The 16,196-nt window shown below is 40.2% G+C and overlaps 2 protein-coding genes across 4 annotated transcripts; one reads left to right on the top strand and one right to left on the bottom strand.

The window, feature by feature from the left end:
- Window positions 1–2: 2 nt before the first annotated feature.
- On the top strand, window positions 3–9,477 carry LOC110538887 (mitochondrial folate transporter/carrier). Of its 2 annotated transcripts, XR_005035978.1 has the most exons (8): window positions 3–893; window positions 1,141–1,291; window positions 4,038–4,123; window positions 4,812–4,966; window positions 7,420–7,533; window positions 7,763–7,908; window positions 8,196–8,644; window positions 8,919–9,477. XR_005035978.1 is itself a non-coding variant. In XM_021625867.2 (7 exons), the coding sequence occupies exons 1-7, from the start codon at window positions 704–706 to the stop codon at window positions 8,317–8,319; spliced, it is 966 nt and encodes a 321-aa protein (XP_021481542.1). In that variant the 5' UTR covers window positions 3–703; the 3' UTR covers window positions 8,320–9,477. The 2 variants fall into 2 exon arrangements, 1 of the variants encoding a protein (XP_021481542.1); XM_021625867.2 differs by having other exon boundaries at window positions 8,196–9,477.
- LOC110538900 (collagen triple helix repeat-containing protein 1) lies at window positions 8,788–15,155 on the bottom strand. 2 transcript variants are annotated; one of them, XM_021625878.2, is made up of 5 exons: window positions 14,842–15,155; window positions 13,959–14,042; window positions 10,909–11,127; window positions 10,396–10,612; window positions 8,788–9,831 (listed from the first exon to the last, which is right to left on the bottom strand). In XM_021625878.2, exons 1-5 carry the CDS (start codon window positions 14,950–14,952, stop codon window positions 9,689–9,691), a joined length of 774 nt encoding a protein of 257 aa, XP_021481553.2. In that variant the 5' UTR covers window positions 14,953–15,155; the 3' UTR covers window positions 8,788–9,688. The 2 variants fall into 2 exon arrangements, with proteins under 2 accessions (XP_021481553.2, XP_021481558.2); XM_021625883.2 differs by lacking the exon at window positions 13,959–14,042 and having other exon boundaries at window positions 14,842–15,148.
- Between the last annotated feature and the right edge of the window lie 1,041 nt (window positions 15,156–16,196).

Genomic DNA, 16,196 nt, shown 5'->3' with positions numbered 1-16,196 from the left:
AAGACAACTGGGAATTCGAGAAAAAAAAACGTCAGTGATCTTAAGGTCGGAATGACCGAGTTCGAGAAGGAGGCCCGAGTTCCCGGAATGGAATTCCGAGTTGGATGACCGTTTTCTCAGGCGGAGTTCGTTTTTCCGAGTTCCCAGTTGTCATGAACGCACTGAAGTCGGAAGTCTGAGATTTCTGGGTTGGCTGTTGTTTGAACACTGCATCGTAAGAAAACTGGAAACGCGGGTAAATACGAGGTCAAATCATGAAGTCAGTGATATTCTGGTAGGAAATTTGGAGCCCTAGAAAGATGTCCGAGTTTCAGATTTGGAATTCCGAGTTGGATGACGTTAAAAACGATTTTCACAGTTGGAGCTATTTTTTTCCGAGTTCCCAATTATCTTGAACCCACGGAAGTCGGAGGTTTCCGAGGTCTGAGTACCAGTTGTTTTGAACTGGGCATATCTGCTGCGAACTAGTCATTGGGAAGGTCGTGCCAAACATAAATGTAGCTTTTACCACATGACAAAAACGTGGGTCACTAAAACGCCTTAAAATATGATGTGGTTACTTCAAGTATGTGCCTTTTGGATTCCGGGATTAGATTTTACAGTAGCGCGATAGCGTGCGCGTTCAGTTGAATAAAATCGGAAGCATCAAGTAACATTAGCTGACGTTAACTTCTAGCTAAATTCACAGAATAACTAGGTAAACATGAGTCCTGCTACAGGACTTCCTGCTTCTTCGGGATCCCCTGGAAGTAGCACACCTTTCTCCATAACAGGACATATCCAGCAAGTCTATAGCCATGTCAAAATAGAGAATTTGGTTGCAGGACTCAGTGGAGGAGTCGTGTCAACACTGGTGCTTCACCCTCTTGACCTAGTCAAAATCAGGTTTGCAGGTAACTTATGTCAATGTGTGGCTCTAAAACTCTTAGCTACAAGGTGTTTATTTGTCCTGACTAAAAAGTATTTTCAGCAGCTAGCTAACTTCTACCTTTGACAGGTGTAAGAACCTGAAAATTATGCAATCGGCACATGGTAATAACATAGAAGTAGCTTGCTACCTGGCTATAACTTGAATGGACAGTTGATGTTCTGTTGACTCTGACAGTGCATGTTTTCCCCTGCCTTGTCTTTTTCCTGCAGTGAGTGATGGACTGGACCTGAGACCTAAATATAATGGCATTATTCATTGTTTGAGAAATGTGTGGCAGCAGGAGGGGGTCCGAGGACTCTACCAAGGAGTCACCCCCAACATCTGGGGTGCTGGGGCATCATGGGGCCTCTACTTCTTCTTGTATGTATAACCAGAAGAAGTAAAACCGGTCTACTTTCTCAGGGATAATAACTTTACAATATGACGCTGGATGACATGACAGTCCATCAGCTGACATATATTTTAATTTCAATAGTCTATCCCAGTTTAATTTTTATTTTATTTGTACTTTTCTTCACCAGGTAAACTGCAGACATTTTTATTTAATTTTTTACAAAATCAAATTTTCTGCAATTCTACAAATATTTCCATTGAGCTGTCATAAAATGTTGAAGATTTGAAGCTAGTTTACAGCAATTCTACACAGTTTGGCATGGAGCTAAGAGACAATTCTGCAGTTTTAAAGCTAATTTCCAGCAATTCTATGCATTTTGCAATGCTTAATGCTGTGTTCTGCTGCTCAGACATTATAACAAAATCCCTGACTGTCTAGCTATTATTGGATTGTTAGTGCTCAAATATGGTATTATTTAAAATATATACAGTACCAGTCAAAAGCTTGGACACATCTACTTATCTTTACTTTTTACTATTTTCTACATTGTAGAATAATAGTGAAGACAATAACACATAACACAATAACACATATGGAATCATGTAGTAACCAAAAAAGTGTTAAACAAATATATTTTATATTTGAGATTCTTCAAAGTAGCCACATTTTGCCTTGATGACAGCTTTGCACACTCTTGGCATTCTCTCAACCAGCTTCATGAGGTAGTCACCTGGGATGCATTTAAATTAACAGGTGTGCCTTGTTAAAAGTTCCTTTGTGGAATCAAAAAATAAAAAATTGTCTTTCCTTACTGCATTTGAGCCAATCAGTTGTGTTGTGACAGGGGTGGTATACAGAGGATAGCCCTATTTGGTAAAAGACCAAGTCCATATTATGGCAAGAACAGCTCAAATAAGCAAAGAGAAATGACAGTCCATCATTACTTTAAGTCATGAAGGTCAGTCAATCTGGAAAATGTAAAGAACTTTGAAAGTTTCTTCAAGTGCAGTCGCAAAAACCATCAAGCGCTATGATGAAACTGGCTCTCGTGAGGACCGCCATAGAAAACCCAGAGTTACCTCTGCTGCAGAGGATAAGTTCATTAGAGTTAACTGCACCTCAAATTGCAGCCCAAATAAATGCTTCAGAGTTCAAGTAACAAACACATCTCAACATCAACTGTTCAGAGGAGACTGCGTGAATTAGGCCTTCGTGGTTGAATTGCTGCAAAGAAACCACTATTAAAGGACACCAATAAGAAGAAGAGACTTGCTTGAGCCAAGAAACACAAGCAATGGACATTAGACGGGTGGAAATCTGTCCTTTGGTCTGATGAGTCCAAATTTGAGATTTTTGGTTCCAACAGCGGTGTATTGGTGAGACGTAGAGTAGGTGAACGGATTATCTCTGCATGTGTGGCTGAAGCATGGAGGAGGAGGTGTGGGGGTGCTTCGCTGGTATTTAACATTCAAGGCGCACTTAAGCAGCATGGCTACCCAGCATTCTGTAGCGATATGCCATCCCATCTGGTTTTGGCTTAGTGGGACTATCATTTGTTTTTCGCTAGGACAATGACCAAAAACACACATCCAGGCTGTGTAAGGGCTGTTTGACCAAGAAGGAGAGTTGCATCAGACGACCTGGCCTTCACGATCACCCGACCTCAACCCAATTGAGATTGTTTGGGATGAGTTGGACCGCACAGTGAAGGAAACGCAGCCAACAAGTGCTCAGCATATGTGGGAACTCCTTCAAGACTGTTGGAAAAGCATTCCTCATGAAGCTGGTGGAGAGAGAATTTTAAAAAGTATTTTATTTAACTAGGCAAGTCAGTTAAGAACAAATTCTTATTTACAATGACGGCCTAGGAACAGTGGGTTAACTGCCTTGTTCAGGGGCAGAGCAACACATTTTTACCTTGTCAGCTCGGGGATTCGATCTAGCAACCTTTCGGTTACTGGCCCAACCACTAGGCTACCTGCCGCCCCAGAATGCCAAGAGTGTGCAAAGCTGTCATCAAGGCAAAGGGTGCCTACTTTGAAGAATCTCAAAATAAAATGAATGTTGATTTCCTTAACACTTTGTTGGTTATTACATTATTCCATATGTGTTATTTCATAGTTTTGATATATTCACTATTATTCTACAATGTAGAAAATAGTAAAAATAAAGAAAAACCCATGAATGAGTAGGTGTGTCCAAACTTTTGACTGGTACTGTATATATAGTTCAATATATTTTCTGCATGTTTTCTATCTGGTTTTGGTTGTTTATGTTGACACTGAAACAGTTTTCCTGTCCTGAAAATGACCACAGCCCGCCTAAGAATTTTCTATACAGAAAAAAACGAATTAGCTCCAATTACTGTTATTTCTTCAATTTTAAAGGGGTAGTTTGAGATTTTGGCAATGAAGCCATTTATCTACTTCCCCAGAGCGGGTTGAACAAAACAGCTAGCATGCTAACTGTTAGTGTAATCTTCAAGTCATTACGCTAACTCTAGTTGGCATTGGCTGGTGAAACTACCTCTAACTTCCATCATGCTGGACACGGAGACGTAAAAAATTGTATCCACGATGGTATTCTGTTGCAGCTAGGGCGTATGCCCTGCAGCCCAGTTTGAAATCCCCTGATCTATCCAATCAAATACGAACTCATAACTTAACAAGACTGTTGATAATAGCACTTTTAAATAGCAATGGTAGCTTAGGGATTTGTCTATTGAAGTGTCCAATTAATTTTCTGTACTGTCTGTGTTACCTTCCCCCACAGTTACAATGCCATCAAGGAGTACACTAAGGAAGGGCGTCAGTCTGAACTGAGTGCCACAGAACACCTGCTGTCAGCCGCCCAAGCAGGTTAGTACTGCTTTTGTCTAGACCCCAGGGACACACACACTGATGGTGGCGTGAGGTCAATACAATGTCTATAACCACAACTTGGAAGGTCAACACTGTTTGATCTATCTGCATAGGTCCAGTGTGGATCGGTCCATGCTTTCATTCCAATCAAACAGTTACACAGCTAAATAAACATAATATAGTCTGCTCCTCTAGTCCAGACTTTGATTAGTTGAATCAGGCGTGTGACTGACTGGTTGGAACAAAATATTTGACTCTTCTGACTCAGGAAAAAGTTCATATGTATACAGTTACTGGTCAATTTTCTGACCTTTTATTATTTTTTGGGCTATATACAGTCATGTGATTTGATTTACCCTAGCCTAATGATGTTAGAGAGCTCCGTGGAATAAACTAATGCACTGCACTCACTGCCAGACAATGGTAAAGGGAAGAAAGACACTGACTGCTCTGTGTCGTGTTCTACCAACCTCAAGTGACTTTACTTCAACTTAATGAGATAGGGATGTCTTCACCAGCTCCATGCTTCACAGGCTCCATGTAGTGTAGCGTAGAGCTTGTAGTTTGGTTTAATTCATGTTGTACACTTATGCAGCTGTGTGTGTGTGCGTGCGCGCGTGTGTGTGTGTGCGTGCGTGTGTGTGTGTGTGATAGCTCAGAAACTCACCTCTTCCTCTGTCTCCAGGTGTATTGACTCTCACCCTAACCAACCCTATCTGGGTGACTAAGACTCGCCTGGTGCTGCAGTATAACGCTGATCCCACCAGGAAACAGTATAAAGGGATGATGGATGCACTGGTGAAGATCTACCGGCATGAGGGGATACCTGGACTGTACAGGGTGAGGCTCAGTATAACCCAGGTTTTGTCATCTGTATGTATGATGGCTGTATCCTGAATAGAGCTTATTAGGACTCTTGTCTGCTTAGAAGTCAAGTCCAGGTCCAGTGAATGTGCAGGACATGTGAATGGTGTCATATGTAAACATGTTTTCTCCTAATGATCCCTCACAGTCTAAAATTAGGTAATGTACCATAAAACTTCAATTTAACGCTGTCTCAAATAGCCACCTGTCCTTTTTAATAGCCGGGCATCGGCAAACACTTCAGCAAATAAACGCCTGTTTCAAATCAACGCTGGGTCTAAATGAATTGTTTACGAGGTCACCATGGACAAAGCTCTGATCTTCCCACAGTCAACATTTTTTAAATGTATTCTGTCATTGTTGCCAGCCATGGTGCCACCAAAAAGAAAACACGAGATCAAATGGAGCTCTCTATGGAGCTGATGCGTGAAATTAGGGTGTATGATAGGCACGCTAGTCTTTGCAAGTCTGATCTACAATGAATTTGTTATTATAATGTTTATACTGGTCATACTGGTCACAATAAACAGTGTGGTAGTCCTTTCAACTTTTGATTGAGCAAAAGCTGTGTGGATTAAGGACATAGTCGCCTGGCTCAGATAGAAACCTGTCTCTAATAAGCACAGATTGTGTTCAGTGATTGAAGCTAATAGACACCACGGCTATTAAAGATGCAGAAATCTCTCTGACATTTATTGGTTGCTCAAATTCTAATAGTTCTAATAAGACTCCTGAACAGGTAATCAAATGGCTACCCGGACTGTTTGCATTGTGTTCCCCCCCAACCCCTCTTTTACGCTGCTGCTACTCTCTGTTTATCATATATGCATAGTCACTTTAACTATACAATCATGTACATACTACCTCAATTAGCCCGACCAACCAGAGCTCCCGCACATTGGCTACACGGACTATCTGCATTGTGTCCCGCCACCCGCCAACTCCTCTTTTACTCTACTGCTACTCTCTGTTCATCATATATGCATAGTCACTTTACCCATATCTACATGTACATACTACCTCAATCAGCCCAACTAACCGATGCCTGTATATAGCCTCGCTACTTTTATAGCCTCGCTCCTGTTATTTATCACTGTCTTTTTATGGTTGTTTGTATTTCTTTACTTACCTATTGTTCACCTAATACCTTTTCTGTTGTTGTTGAAATTACACTGTTGGTTAAAGCTTGTAAGTAAGCATTTCACTGTACGGTTGTATTTGGCCCACGTGACAAATAAACTTTGATTTGAGTTAGCCTGATTTAATTTAGTGTAGTGTAGAGAATCATTGTACCATCTAAGCCGCTGTGAAATAGCTTTTTCATACCCCAAAATATTGTATTTCTAGATGTTTGAAGCTGGTGTACAAAACCGAAAGTAGAAGACACAAAACAAAACTTAAGAACAAGAAGCATAGAAATAGCCACATAGAACAGATGTACCACTTCTTAGACTTGCTTTCAATGATTGACATACCTATAACTCAAATTTCTATGTGAATCTGGTCATTTGCTTTTATTGAAGTTTTACAGTATGTACTGTAGTTGCATACAATTTGATTGTATGTCTTATAGACTACCACTAGGGGGCAGTAGATCTATTTTACATTTGAGCAATTTAGCACACTCTTATCCAGAGGGACATACATTTAGTGCATTCATCTTAAGATAGCTAGGTGAGACAACAACATTTCAGTCAGTGGTGGAAAAAGTACCAAATTGTCATACTTCAGTAAAAGTAAAGATACATTAATAGGGAACAACTCAAGTGAAAGTCGCCCATTAAAATACTACTTGAGTAAAAGTTTAAGTATCTGGTTTTAAATATACTTAAGTATCAAAAGTAAATGTAATTGCTAAAATATACTTAAGTATAAAAAGCAAAAGTATCAGTCATTTCAAATTCCTTATATTAGGCAATCCAGACTGCACCAAACCAGTACAGCTACCCCAAAAACTACTGAAGTAGTATGTTAAAGTATTTTTACTTAACTACTTTACACAGCTGTTCACAGTCATAGTAATAAGTACATTTTTTTCTCAATAAAGTAGTTAGTAGTGTTAGTAGGAGTAGATTGTGCACAGGGCTGATCAATGTCAGTCCTCTAAGGCCAAAACACTTCTGGTTGTCATCCTCTACTTCTAATAAGGGACTAATTCAGACCTGGGACACCAGTTGAGTGCAATTAACTACCAGGTAGAAACAAAAACAGAGGCGTTTCGGACCTCCAGGACTGGAATTGAACAGCCTGGGTAGTCGATTGGATAAATTGTCTTTCAAGATATTAGTGTCTTTAAATCAGCTATAAGTATTTTTCAATATTATAAATACCATGATCATATCAATTGGATTTGGAAGATAATATATAACATTTCATTTCAAAGTGTATTTGTCAGGTACAGATAATGACCCCTGTGTTTAATCCTCCAGGGGTATGTTCCTGGTTTATTTGGCACGTCACACGGGGCATTGCAGTTCATGGCCTATGAGGAGTTGAAGAGAGACTACAACAAATACAAGAAAATGCCTTCAGAAGCTAAACTGGTGAGTGCAGACTGCAGAGTGAGGAAACATTAAGACTTCTATAACCACACCTAGTTTTAATGACTCAACCATATGGGGAATAAACCTTTTAAAGTACTTATAAAGAAAACCCACATCTAAGTGTTGCAGGATTTCTGGAAGAATTACCGTAATGCTTATGAAAGAAGTGACTCACAGGCATCGTTCCTCCAACCTCTCTGTCTTTCCCACTCTCTCTCCGTCTGACCAGAATGCATTGGAATACATCACAATGGCAGCTCTATCCAAAATATTTGCTGTGGCTACCACATACCCTTACCAGGTGGTGCGGGCTCGCCTGCAGGACCAGCATAATAAGTACAATGGAGTCCTGGATGTGGTCAGGAGGACATGGAGGTAGGCCAAGACCACACTGTTGGTTAACTGTACATACAGGGAAAACAGCTAGTTTTAGGTTAACTTGCCAAAACTTGGTATAATTGACTGTTAACTGGACATATAACCATGTTCATGGGTTAGGTAACATAACAGTGTGAAGCAACAAAGATCTGCAGCTTCAAACTCTAACCCTACAGAGAGCCATGAGAAAGCTTGCTAACGCCCATTCCAATGCTGCCATTTCAGTCTGTTTTTTTTTCTCCCACATAGTGACTACTGTGTTTCTTTTGGCCCCTCCTCCACAGGAATGAGGGAGCTGTAGGGTTCTATAAAGGCATGGTGCCCAACCTGATCCGTGTCACCCCAGCCTGCTGTATCACCTTCGTGGTCTATGAGAACGTGTCTCGCTTCCTGATGGGCCAGAAGTGAGGAGGACTAAAAAGACAGCCATGGAAGGACCACAAATAGGAAGGGACTCAGACAGTGTATGTGGTGCTAGATAAGATAAGCCATGAACTGAAGTCTCCAGAACTGTCACAGCAGGTAACTGGACAACTGGAGCAGACATGTCACCTGGATACACCTCTGGCAGCCGAGTCAAAACATGATGTTGACAATGCTGATAATTAAAGACTGGTCTCTGTCTCTTCCTTGGATGCATCAGAGAAGAACAGACCTCACTGGAGGTACTATACAGGACGTGGGTGTGAAACATCAAAGCAAAATGAACCATTTCAATGCTGCTGGCTGTGATGTGAGTACTGTGTGTGTGTGTTAAACGAGCATACCTGCTATTTTCAGGGTACAAATGTACGCCCAATGTGTTTTTATTTAATGTATTGGTGTCATACTGTAGTGCATATAATTATGTCATAGGAAATTATCACAGATGACTGATTGCACCGTTTTGAAATAATGTTAATTTCAGAAGTCTTAATCTGAAATATCAGTGTTGAATTGGCATTAGTTCATTTTCAGATAAAATGTTCTACTAAAGTTTAATGCTTTATGTTGCTTTTTCATTTCAGATCATTTTACATTTTGCTGTGTTCACTTGTCATTTCAAAACGATATGAACACATTCATTTTTTAATGAATTCACCTGGTCATGCATAAACCAATGTTCAACAAAACTTCTCTGATAGTAAAACATTTGTTAGCTTTTTGTAGCTTCAGATTACATTTAACAGCTGTCCTGTGTTCACTTTTCACTTGGAAAAAGAGATTAACACCTGCATTTCTTTATTCATTTACCTGGTAATGCATAAACCAATGTTCAAATGATGTTCTTCTCTGATAGGAAAACATTTGTTAGCTTTTTTTGCTTCAGATAAAATTTTAAAGCTGTGTCGTGTTAACTTGTCACTTGAAAAATATATCTACCCATGCATTTCTTTATGAATTCACCAATTTTCAAAAAACATATATCCGATAGGAAAACATGTTATAGTGTAATGAGTAACACAATGCATGATTCATATAATATATGACTTAATTGACAGTAATTCAAAATCTTGCCTTATTAAACAGGAATGGGACTAATGAGGAATACATCTAATTTCAGGTGGCCAATAAACTAGACCCTACCCAGGTGCTGTAGTACAAAACATTCAAGTGAACATCAGTGATATTGTAGTAGGATTTAGCCACAACTGAAGTTGTCTGATTGGCCAGAGGACATTGTCAAAGACTAGGAACCCATCCAGAAACTAAACTGATATGTAGTCAAAGGCTTCAGAAGGATTGTTAGGGGTTCTTTCTCTATGGGACCTGGTCCCATCACTTAATAAAGATGTCCTCATTTGGGCAGCTCCTCTATGAAGACCCTGGATACAGAGTTCCACCCTGTAGATGCGTCTCCTCTGGGGTAGTCAGCACAGGTCCCCACCCAGATAGCCACGTCCACCAGGCCTGCCCGGATCCCCTCACACAACCCTTCAACTGGGACAAGACAAGAAGAGGAGTTACTCTAACGACTGTTAACAAAGTGTTGTTTCTACAGTCATTAATGCATAGTTAAAAGGGTATAAGGGCAACTTAAGGCAAAGTGTCACTGAGAAAAGTACTAAGGTCATTGAGGTATATTTACAAAACAAGTTCCTGAGTTACATTGAACACACACACTGCCGTATGTGTGCCAATACGAGGGCTGTTAATGGCTTTGTTTTGGCTACACTGGTGAACTTGGCAGCTACAGAAAACTATGAAGTGGGCATGCATATGCAAAATGTCTTGCTTCACAGTAGAATTTAAACAGTAATAATAGAGATATTATTCATATTTTAAGGCTACAATAGATTTCACATTTGAGATATATAAGCAAAATAACACCACAAACAAATGGCTACCACTAGCTACAATAGCTCAGTTTAGCTCCGTTCCACTTACCGGATGAGCTATACATGTTGGTGGTATAATCTGTAACCAGATGAGGTTCTGTATATAGTGAGTGTTAGGTTGATTACCAGATGAGGTTCTGTATATAGTGAGTGTTAGGTTGATTACCTGATGAGGTTCTGTGTATGTTGATGGTAGAGTTGAGCTCAGGGCTGCCTTGGTCGAGGTAGATGATGAACTCAATGGGCAGAGGTCCTGTACACTCAGCTCCGTTGAAGGTGAAGTACCAACGCTGGCAGCAGGCTGTCTTACACTTCAGCCTCAGGGAGCCGCTGAAGAGCACACGCAGAGCACTGTCTGAACGCAGCTTGGTGAATGTACAGTCCTACAGGGGAGACATGAGAGGTGGAGACACTAGCATCCAATGATAGCATCTTCAATGTTTTATGTTTTGTATTCATGTCTCGTTTCAATTCAGTGTGAATAATACAATGTTGTTAACAGTAATTATACTGTTAGTACAGAGGCTTAAGAGCCAATTAAAATAACACGTTAACGAATGCTTTTCTCTAAACGAACACAATCAACCTTATTATGGATGATCAACATAGTAATAATGCTGATGTAACTGTATTACTCTGTGCCCCAGATCCTGTCTAATGAGCATTGCCTGTCACTTACAGCTATCTTGCCCAAGTCGATCCCATAGTTGAGTGAGTTCCAGGCACACTGCTTGTAGTTGGGTTTCCAGGGCTCCTCAAACACCTCACTCACACACTCTCCTTTCTCCCCCTTGATGCCATCGCGCCCCGGGATGCCAGGGGTCCCAGGGATGCCATTGGTGCCAGGGTTACCCTCCCTGCCAGGGGTGCCAGCCGGACCCTGGGGGCAGCTGTTGTACTGGAGAATGAGAGAGGGAGGGAGAGAGGAAGAGATGGAGGGAGAGAGAGAGAGACTGTTATAATGGGGAACAAGAAGGAGAAACGGACTGTTCTAATAACCACACTAATAACATACCACCTAGAGATAAGAAATACCAGGTTGTCATCTAAGCATCATATGAACTACATCAAATGTATGTGCCCACATTCATGACAATGAACATCTAGACCTGTAATGGATAATGGTGGACACAGATGTCAGTTTAATGTCTAGTTTTGATTTACAGTTGATTGAGTTGTCTAATGTGAATTCAATCTGAAATCAACAGAAATGTGAACCTTGTCATGAATTTAGGCTAAAAGTTGTGTGAAAAAAAGACAAACATTTATGAAATTCCTTTACGTTGGTGACTTTTTGCAAATCCAATCACATTGATTTTTGTTTGTTTAAATGATGTGGAAACAACACTGATTCAACCAGTTTGTGTCCAGGGGGACTTGACTCCCAATCACAAAAGTGCAAAAGAAGATGTCAAATGTCTGGGCCTTTTGTGACCTAAATACGTGAGTGATAGAGTGAATGAATCAGGAATTCAGAGTGTAAATATATGTTCCTGTGTTTGTGGTCAGTCAGTGACTTGAGACAGACAGACCAGCATGATTCAATGTCCAGTTCTGTTTTGTTTAAACAGATGCTCCCTCTTACTCACAGTGACTCAAACACATACAGACAGGCTGGCTGGCCAGAGTAACTATACCACACACAGAGAGAGAAACCATGCTTCTCTAACATGACTGCTTATCGTAACTCTCATACTTAGATATACTTGGTGAATCTGCAACTGAGTAAATGTAAATTGGGGGAAATCAGGAAGTATTTTTCTGTGCTGTTGTCTGATGTACTAGGCCTAGAGTCCAGTATTTAACATACAAACTTGTGATCCTCTTGTAATGTAGCCATGTTCTCAGATCAAGAACATTCACTCAAAGGATATAAACAAACATAGGAAAAAATTAGCCAGTGCTCAATGAAGTCATAAGTAACCGTTGAGAATCGTCTAGGAAAATGTCCGCGTTTTATTAGTCATGCAGCTGTGCTGTGCTAGGCTGTGCTGTGCTGTGCAAAGCCTGAGTCTTCTATAACAAAAAAGAAACCAAAGACAACTTCAGCTTATATTACAGTGAACTGGTTATGGTTAAGTTCATTGTTAGAACCTTCGTAGGAGCATCGTTATATCTCTGAGCTGTTTCCCAAAACCATCGTTATTAACGTTGCACTTGAAAACCCTGGAAATCTAACGCCTGCCTCAGACCGCTCATAGAACAGCTAAGCGTGCTGTAAAATGCTGTTTTGCCCTCACACGTCACTTTATACACAGAAGATCTCCGCTAAACATAGAATCAATGACATCTGTTTCTGTGAGCGTGATAACTTCAGAATAAAAATTCAAAGTTACCACTGTCTTTGCAAAGTAGCGATCTATAAAAATATGTTTCAAATGAGAGATGACCGCATTAAAATATAAACAGTAAGCTATAGGCCTATTTCAATCATATTGAAATACATTTCAAGTTTAATAAAAACGTGTTATATTTTGCTGTCTTTAATTCGTCTCAACATATTTTATGATGTGTAGCCTAACATGTGCACAATGATCTGCCAAATCAGTGATTTTGTGCAAATTTATCATTAGAATAATACCCCTCAAAATTTCCAGCCATAAGTAGTAATATCTCTCTAGGTCTAGGAACTGTTCCGTCGTCGGTATTGTGAAATCATTATAACTTTAATGGATTTTGATGGAGAAAGCTGATCCGAGAGCAGCGAGAGCAGCACTCGCTTTCTTTCGATCCTAACAGTATCAACATGTGCTCCAACGATACACTTAGCGACGATTCCCTCTGTATGGTGTTTAGGGAAACGCCTGGTATATCTTCGGCCGTTGTAGGAAAGATGCATCGTTAAAACACTCGCCTACATTCCATCGCTATTTGAAAACGAGACCCCGGTCTATTTTTGCCATTAAGTGGCAATGATAGAGTCACCTGGGGGTCTGCTCTGACTGGGGGAGTGATGTGTCTGGGTCCCACAGCTCACCAAACAAAGTACCAGGGTCATGCTGTTGAAATGACAGATTGTGACTAAGATAAACCAAGTATTCTCCTATAAAAGCACTTGAGCACAGGCATGGGATTTGAGATACATAATACAGTAGCCTATAAGTGACAATATGTAAATGCATCTGTGATTATACAAATATTTGAATGTGGTTATTATCCTTTATTAACATATGCCATTTAGCAGACACTTTTATCCATGCATTGTTACATATGGGTGGTCCAGGGACTCCAACCCACAATCCTGGCATTGCAAGCGCCGTGCTCTATCAACTGAGCCATACAAGACTGGATCCAATATCATTATAAGACAACAGTTGAGGGAATGAATGTCTCAGATGTTTATTAGGGTTTGATTTATTTCTGGAGAGAATTCAAAAGCCATGAAAGGAACCTCTGTTTCTGAAACGTGCTGAACAGACTGCAGTAGCCCGCTGTATGATATACAGCGTTTATACTTTACACAGACAAACATACTACTGCTGTGATAACGGAGAAAGTGACTGTTATTGCAACTATGGACTAACATTGGGAAATCCCCAACACACCACACACAGATCCAAACTTTTCAAACGAGCAGGACAAGAAGAAGACCTAAAATAGCGAAAAAAGTGATGTGTGCAGACTTCAAGCCAATGTGAGAGCATGCTGCTAAAGACACACAGAATACACAGTAACGTTACATTGGCAAGATAAAAAAGCTATATGCTCCTGAAAGGATGAGATTATTACCATGTTGTTCAAATAAGAGGTTCTTGAATCGGATTCAGCAGCGATTCTGGTGCAGTTTGGTTTGTCTGCATCGTTTCCAGTACACTAGACAGATAATAACAAGATGCTGTTCATCAAATCACATTACTCAGTTATTACCATCCAGTCCTTTACTGCTCGTCAGATGTTTAAACTAGGAGTACACCAAGGGACCCACCCACTATTTTACAGTAGGCTAAACCTACTGGGCAAAAACTGGTTGAAAATGTCGTTTCCATGTAGTTCCAACCCCAACTAAATCAACGTGAGGAGTTGAATCAACGTGGAAAACTCATTGGATTTGCAAAAAGTAATCAACATAATGGAATTTCGTATTTTTTTCCCCAAAAAAGTTTAACCGAAATCCAATGGTGACATTTTTGTGGATTTCACGTTGAATTCACGATAGTTGACAACTGAACCAAATGTAAATTCAAACTCGACGTTGAAATTACGTCTGTGCCCAGTGAACAATGAACCAGTCAGACCACTCATGACTTCTGTCTGGGTCTTTGTTATTCTTCTGCATGCTGGACCTTTGTCAACTTATTGTTTGCATCAGTTATGCCCAACATGCCATATAATATTGAAAGAACATTAGCGAGTGGCCACTGGTCAACGTGGCACCAATCATCCATAGCACATTCAAAATTATGATGGTAGGTATAGAACTGAAAATCACTAAAAAGCAAACATCTTTGAAAAAAACTTTTGATATTCTAAATGATGAAATAATGAAAGGAAATTGCAACAATTAAAGGCTTAAACATTGGTTAAATTAATCGGGATGAGATTCGGTAGTTGCGGCACTTTGAGGGATGTGTAGCTTTAACACACAATAGTTGATTTGAGATGTTTTTTTTACCTTTTCGTATTCAACATCCTTCCTGTCAAGTGCCTTTCTCAATTTCTCTGCTCCATTGAAAGGTAGAATCACGCAGGTGATGAGCAGCAGACGAGTTAGAGCTGATACCATCTTTTATTTTCCCAAAAGATCGAGAGACCACAGCACTTCCCTGCTGCTCTGCTGCGCGGTACTTCAAGTGAGTGTGGATGAGCGAAGTTTAGAGCGCGCCTATGCTCTGCCTATAAATGTGTTCTCACATAGCGTATGATTCATGAGTTTTTGTCACTAAACTTTGTCAAATGTCTGGACCTTCTCATATGTTGTCATGGGCGGGAAATAACATTTTATTTGAAAATATAAATTATCTTAATGTGAGCCTACTGCGTGTCAATTGGTCTGGAACTGGAACGTGTGTTAACCACGTGGTCACTTGTTCAAGACCCGTTTTAGGCTATTTGTTCCCCCTCAATTGCTTCACTATAACAAAGGGCTCCAGCGAATTTGGAACTTTTACTGTTGAAAAGCGATATCTCAAGTATAAATAACGTAAAGTGCACACACTAAAGGGAAGAAGAAAAACACTTTTGAGCAAAATAGTGTTTTTTTTAGACACAACTGCAAACTTCAAGGAGTTGGTGTGATGGGAATCGGTGATGTCATCGGCCTCCCACCTTGCTTGAGGAATAATACAGGAGCAATAAAGAACAAAAGAAGAAACGTCTTCAGCGTTATAGATTGAATAGAACCCAACATTTTGATTATGCTTCAGCTTGTTTACAGTTGTTGTGGGCTGCCCTGTGCCCCACCACTAATAACAGATTGGGGAAATGGAACTATGTACTTTCTCATCTATTGTAGACCCATATCATGGTATGGAATCAGTTATATGTGGGTATCCTAGTCTGTTATTTCATGAAATTGGGAATAATATAGCATACTCCTTGTGTCCTCTCGCCTCATCTCCTTCTCAAAACCCATTGGAGGAGAAGATCAGACGGGCGGGACCTCTTCTCGGTTTTGAGAAGGAGGCATATTTAATTGAGATGTTCCCTATGTATTTTTCCTGTGGGCTAGTTGATGATGATTATGTTGATGACTACAAACAAGTATAGCTTATGTCTATTGGTGCTTTCAAGACAACTAGGAACCCAGAAAAGAACAAGGTCAAATCATGACCTTGTTCAGCTATTTTCAGGTCAAAAAATCTGAGCTCTAGAAAGACAGAGTTTCTCGACTTGTAATTCCAAGTTGGATGAACGTTCAAAAATATTTTTCCCAGTCAGAGCTAGTTTTTTCCCATCTTGAACACACTGAAGTCAGAAGTCTGAGATTTCCAAGTTCCCAGTTGTTTTGAACGCGACAAATAACACAGA

Source organism: Oncorhynchus mykiss, chromosome 2 (genome assembly GCF_013265735.2).
Source record: "Oncorhynchus mykiss isolate Arlee chromosome 2, USDA_OmykA_1.1, whole genome shotgun sequence".
Taxonomy (NCBI): Eukaryota; Metazoa; Chordata; class Actinopteri; order Salmoniformes; family Salmonidae; genus Oncorhynchus; species Oncorhynchus mykiss.
The sequence above is the reverse complement of the archived record's forward strand: the minus strand, read 5'-3'. Positions and strand labels throughout refer to the sequence as shown.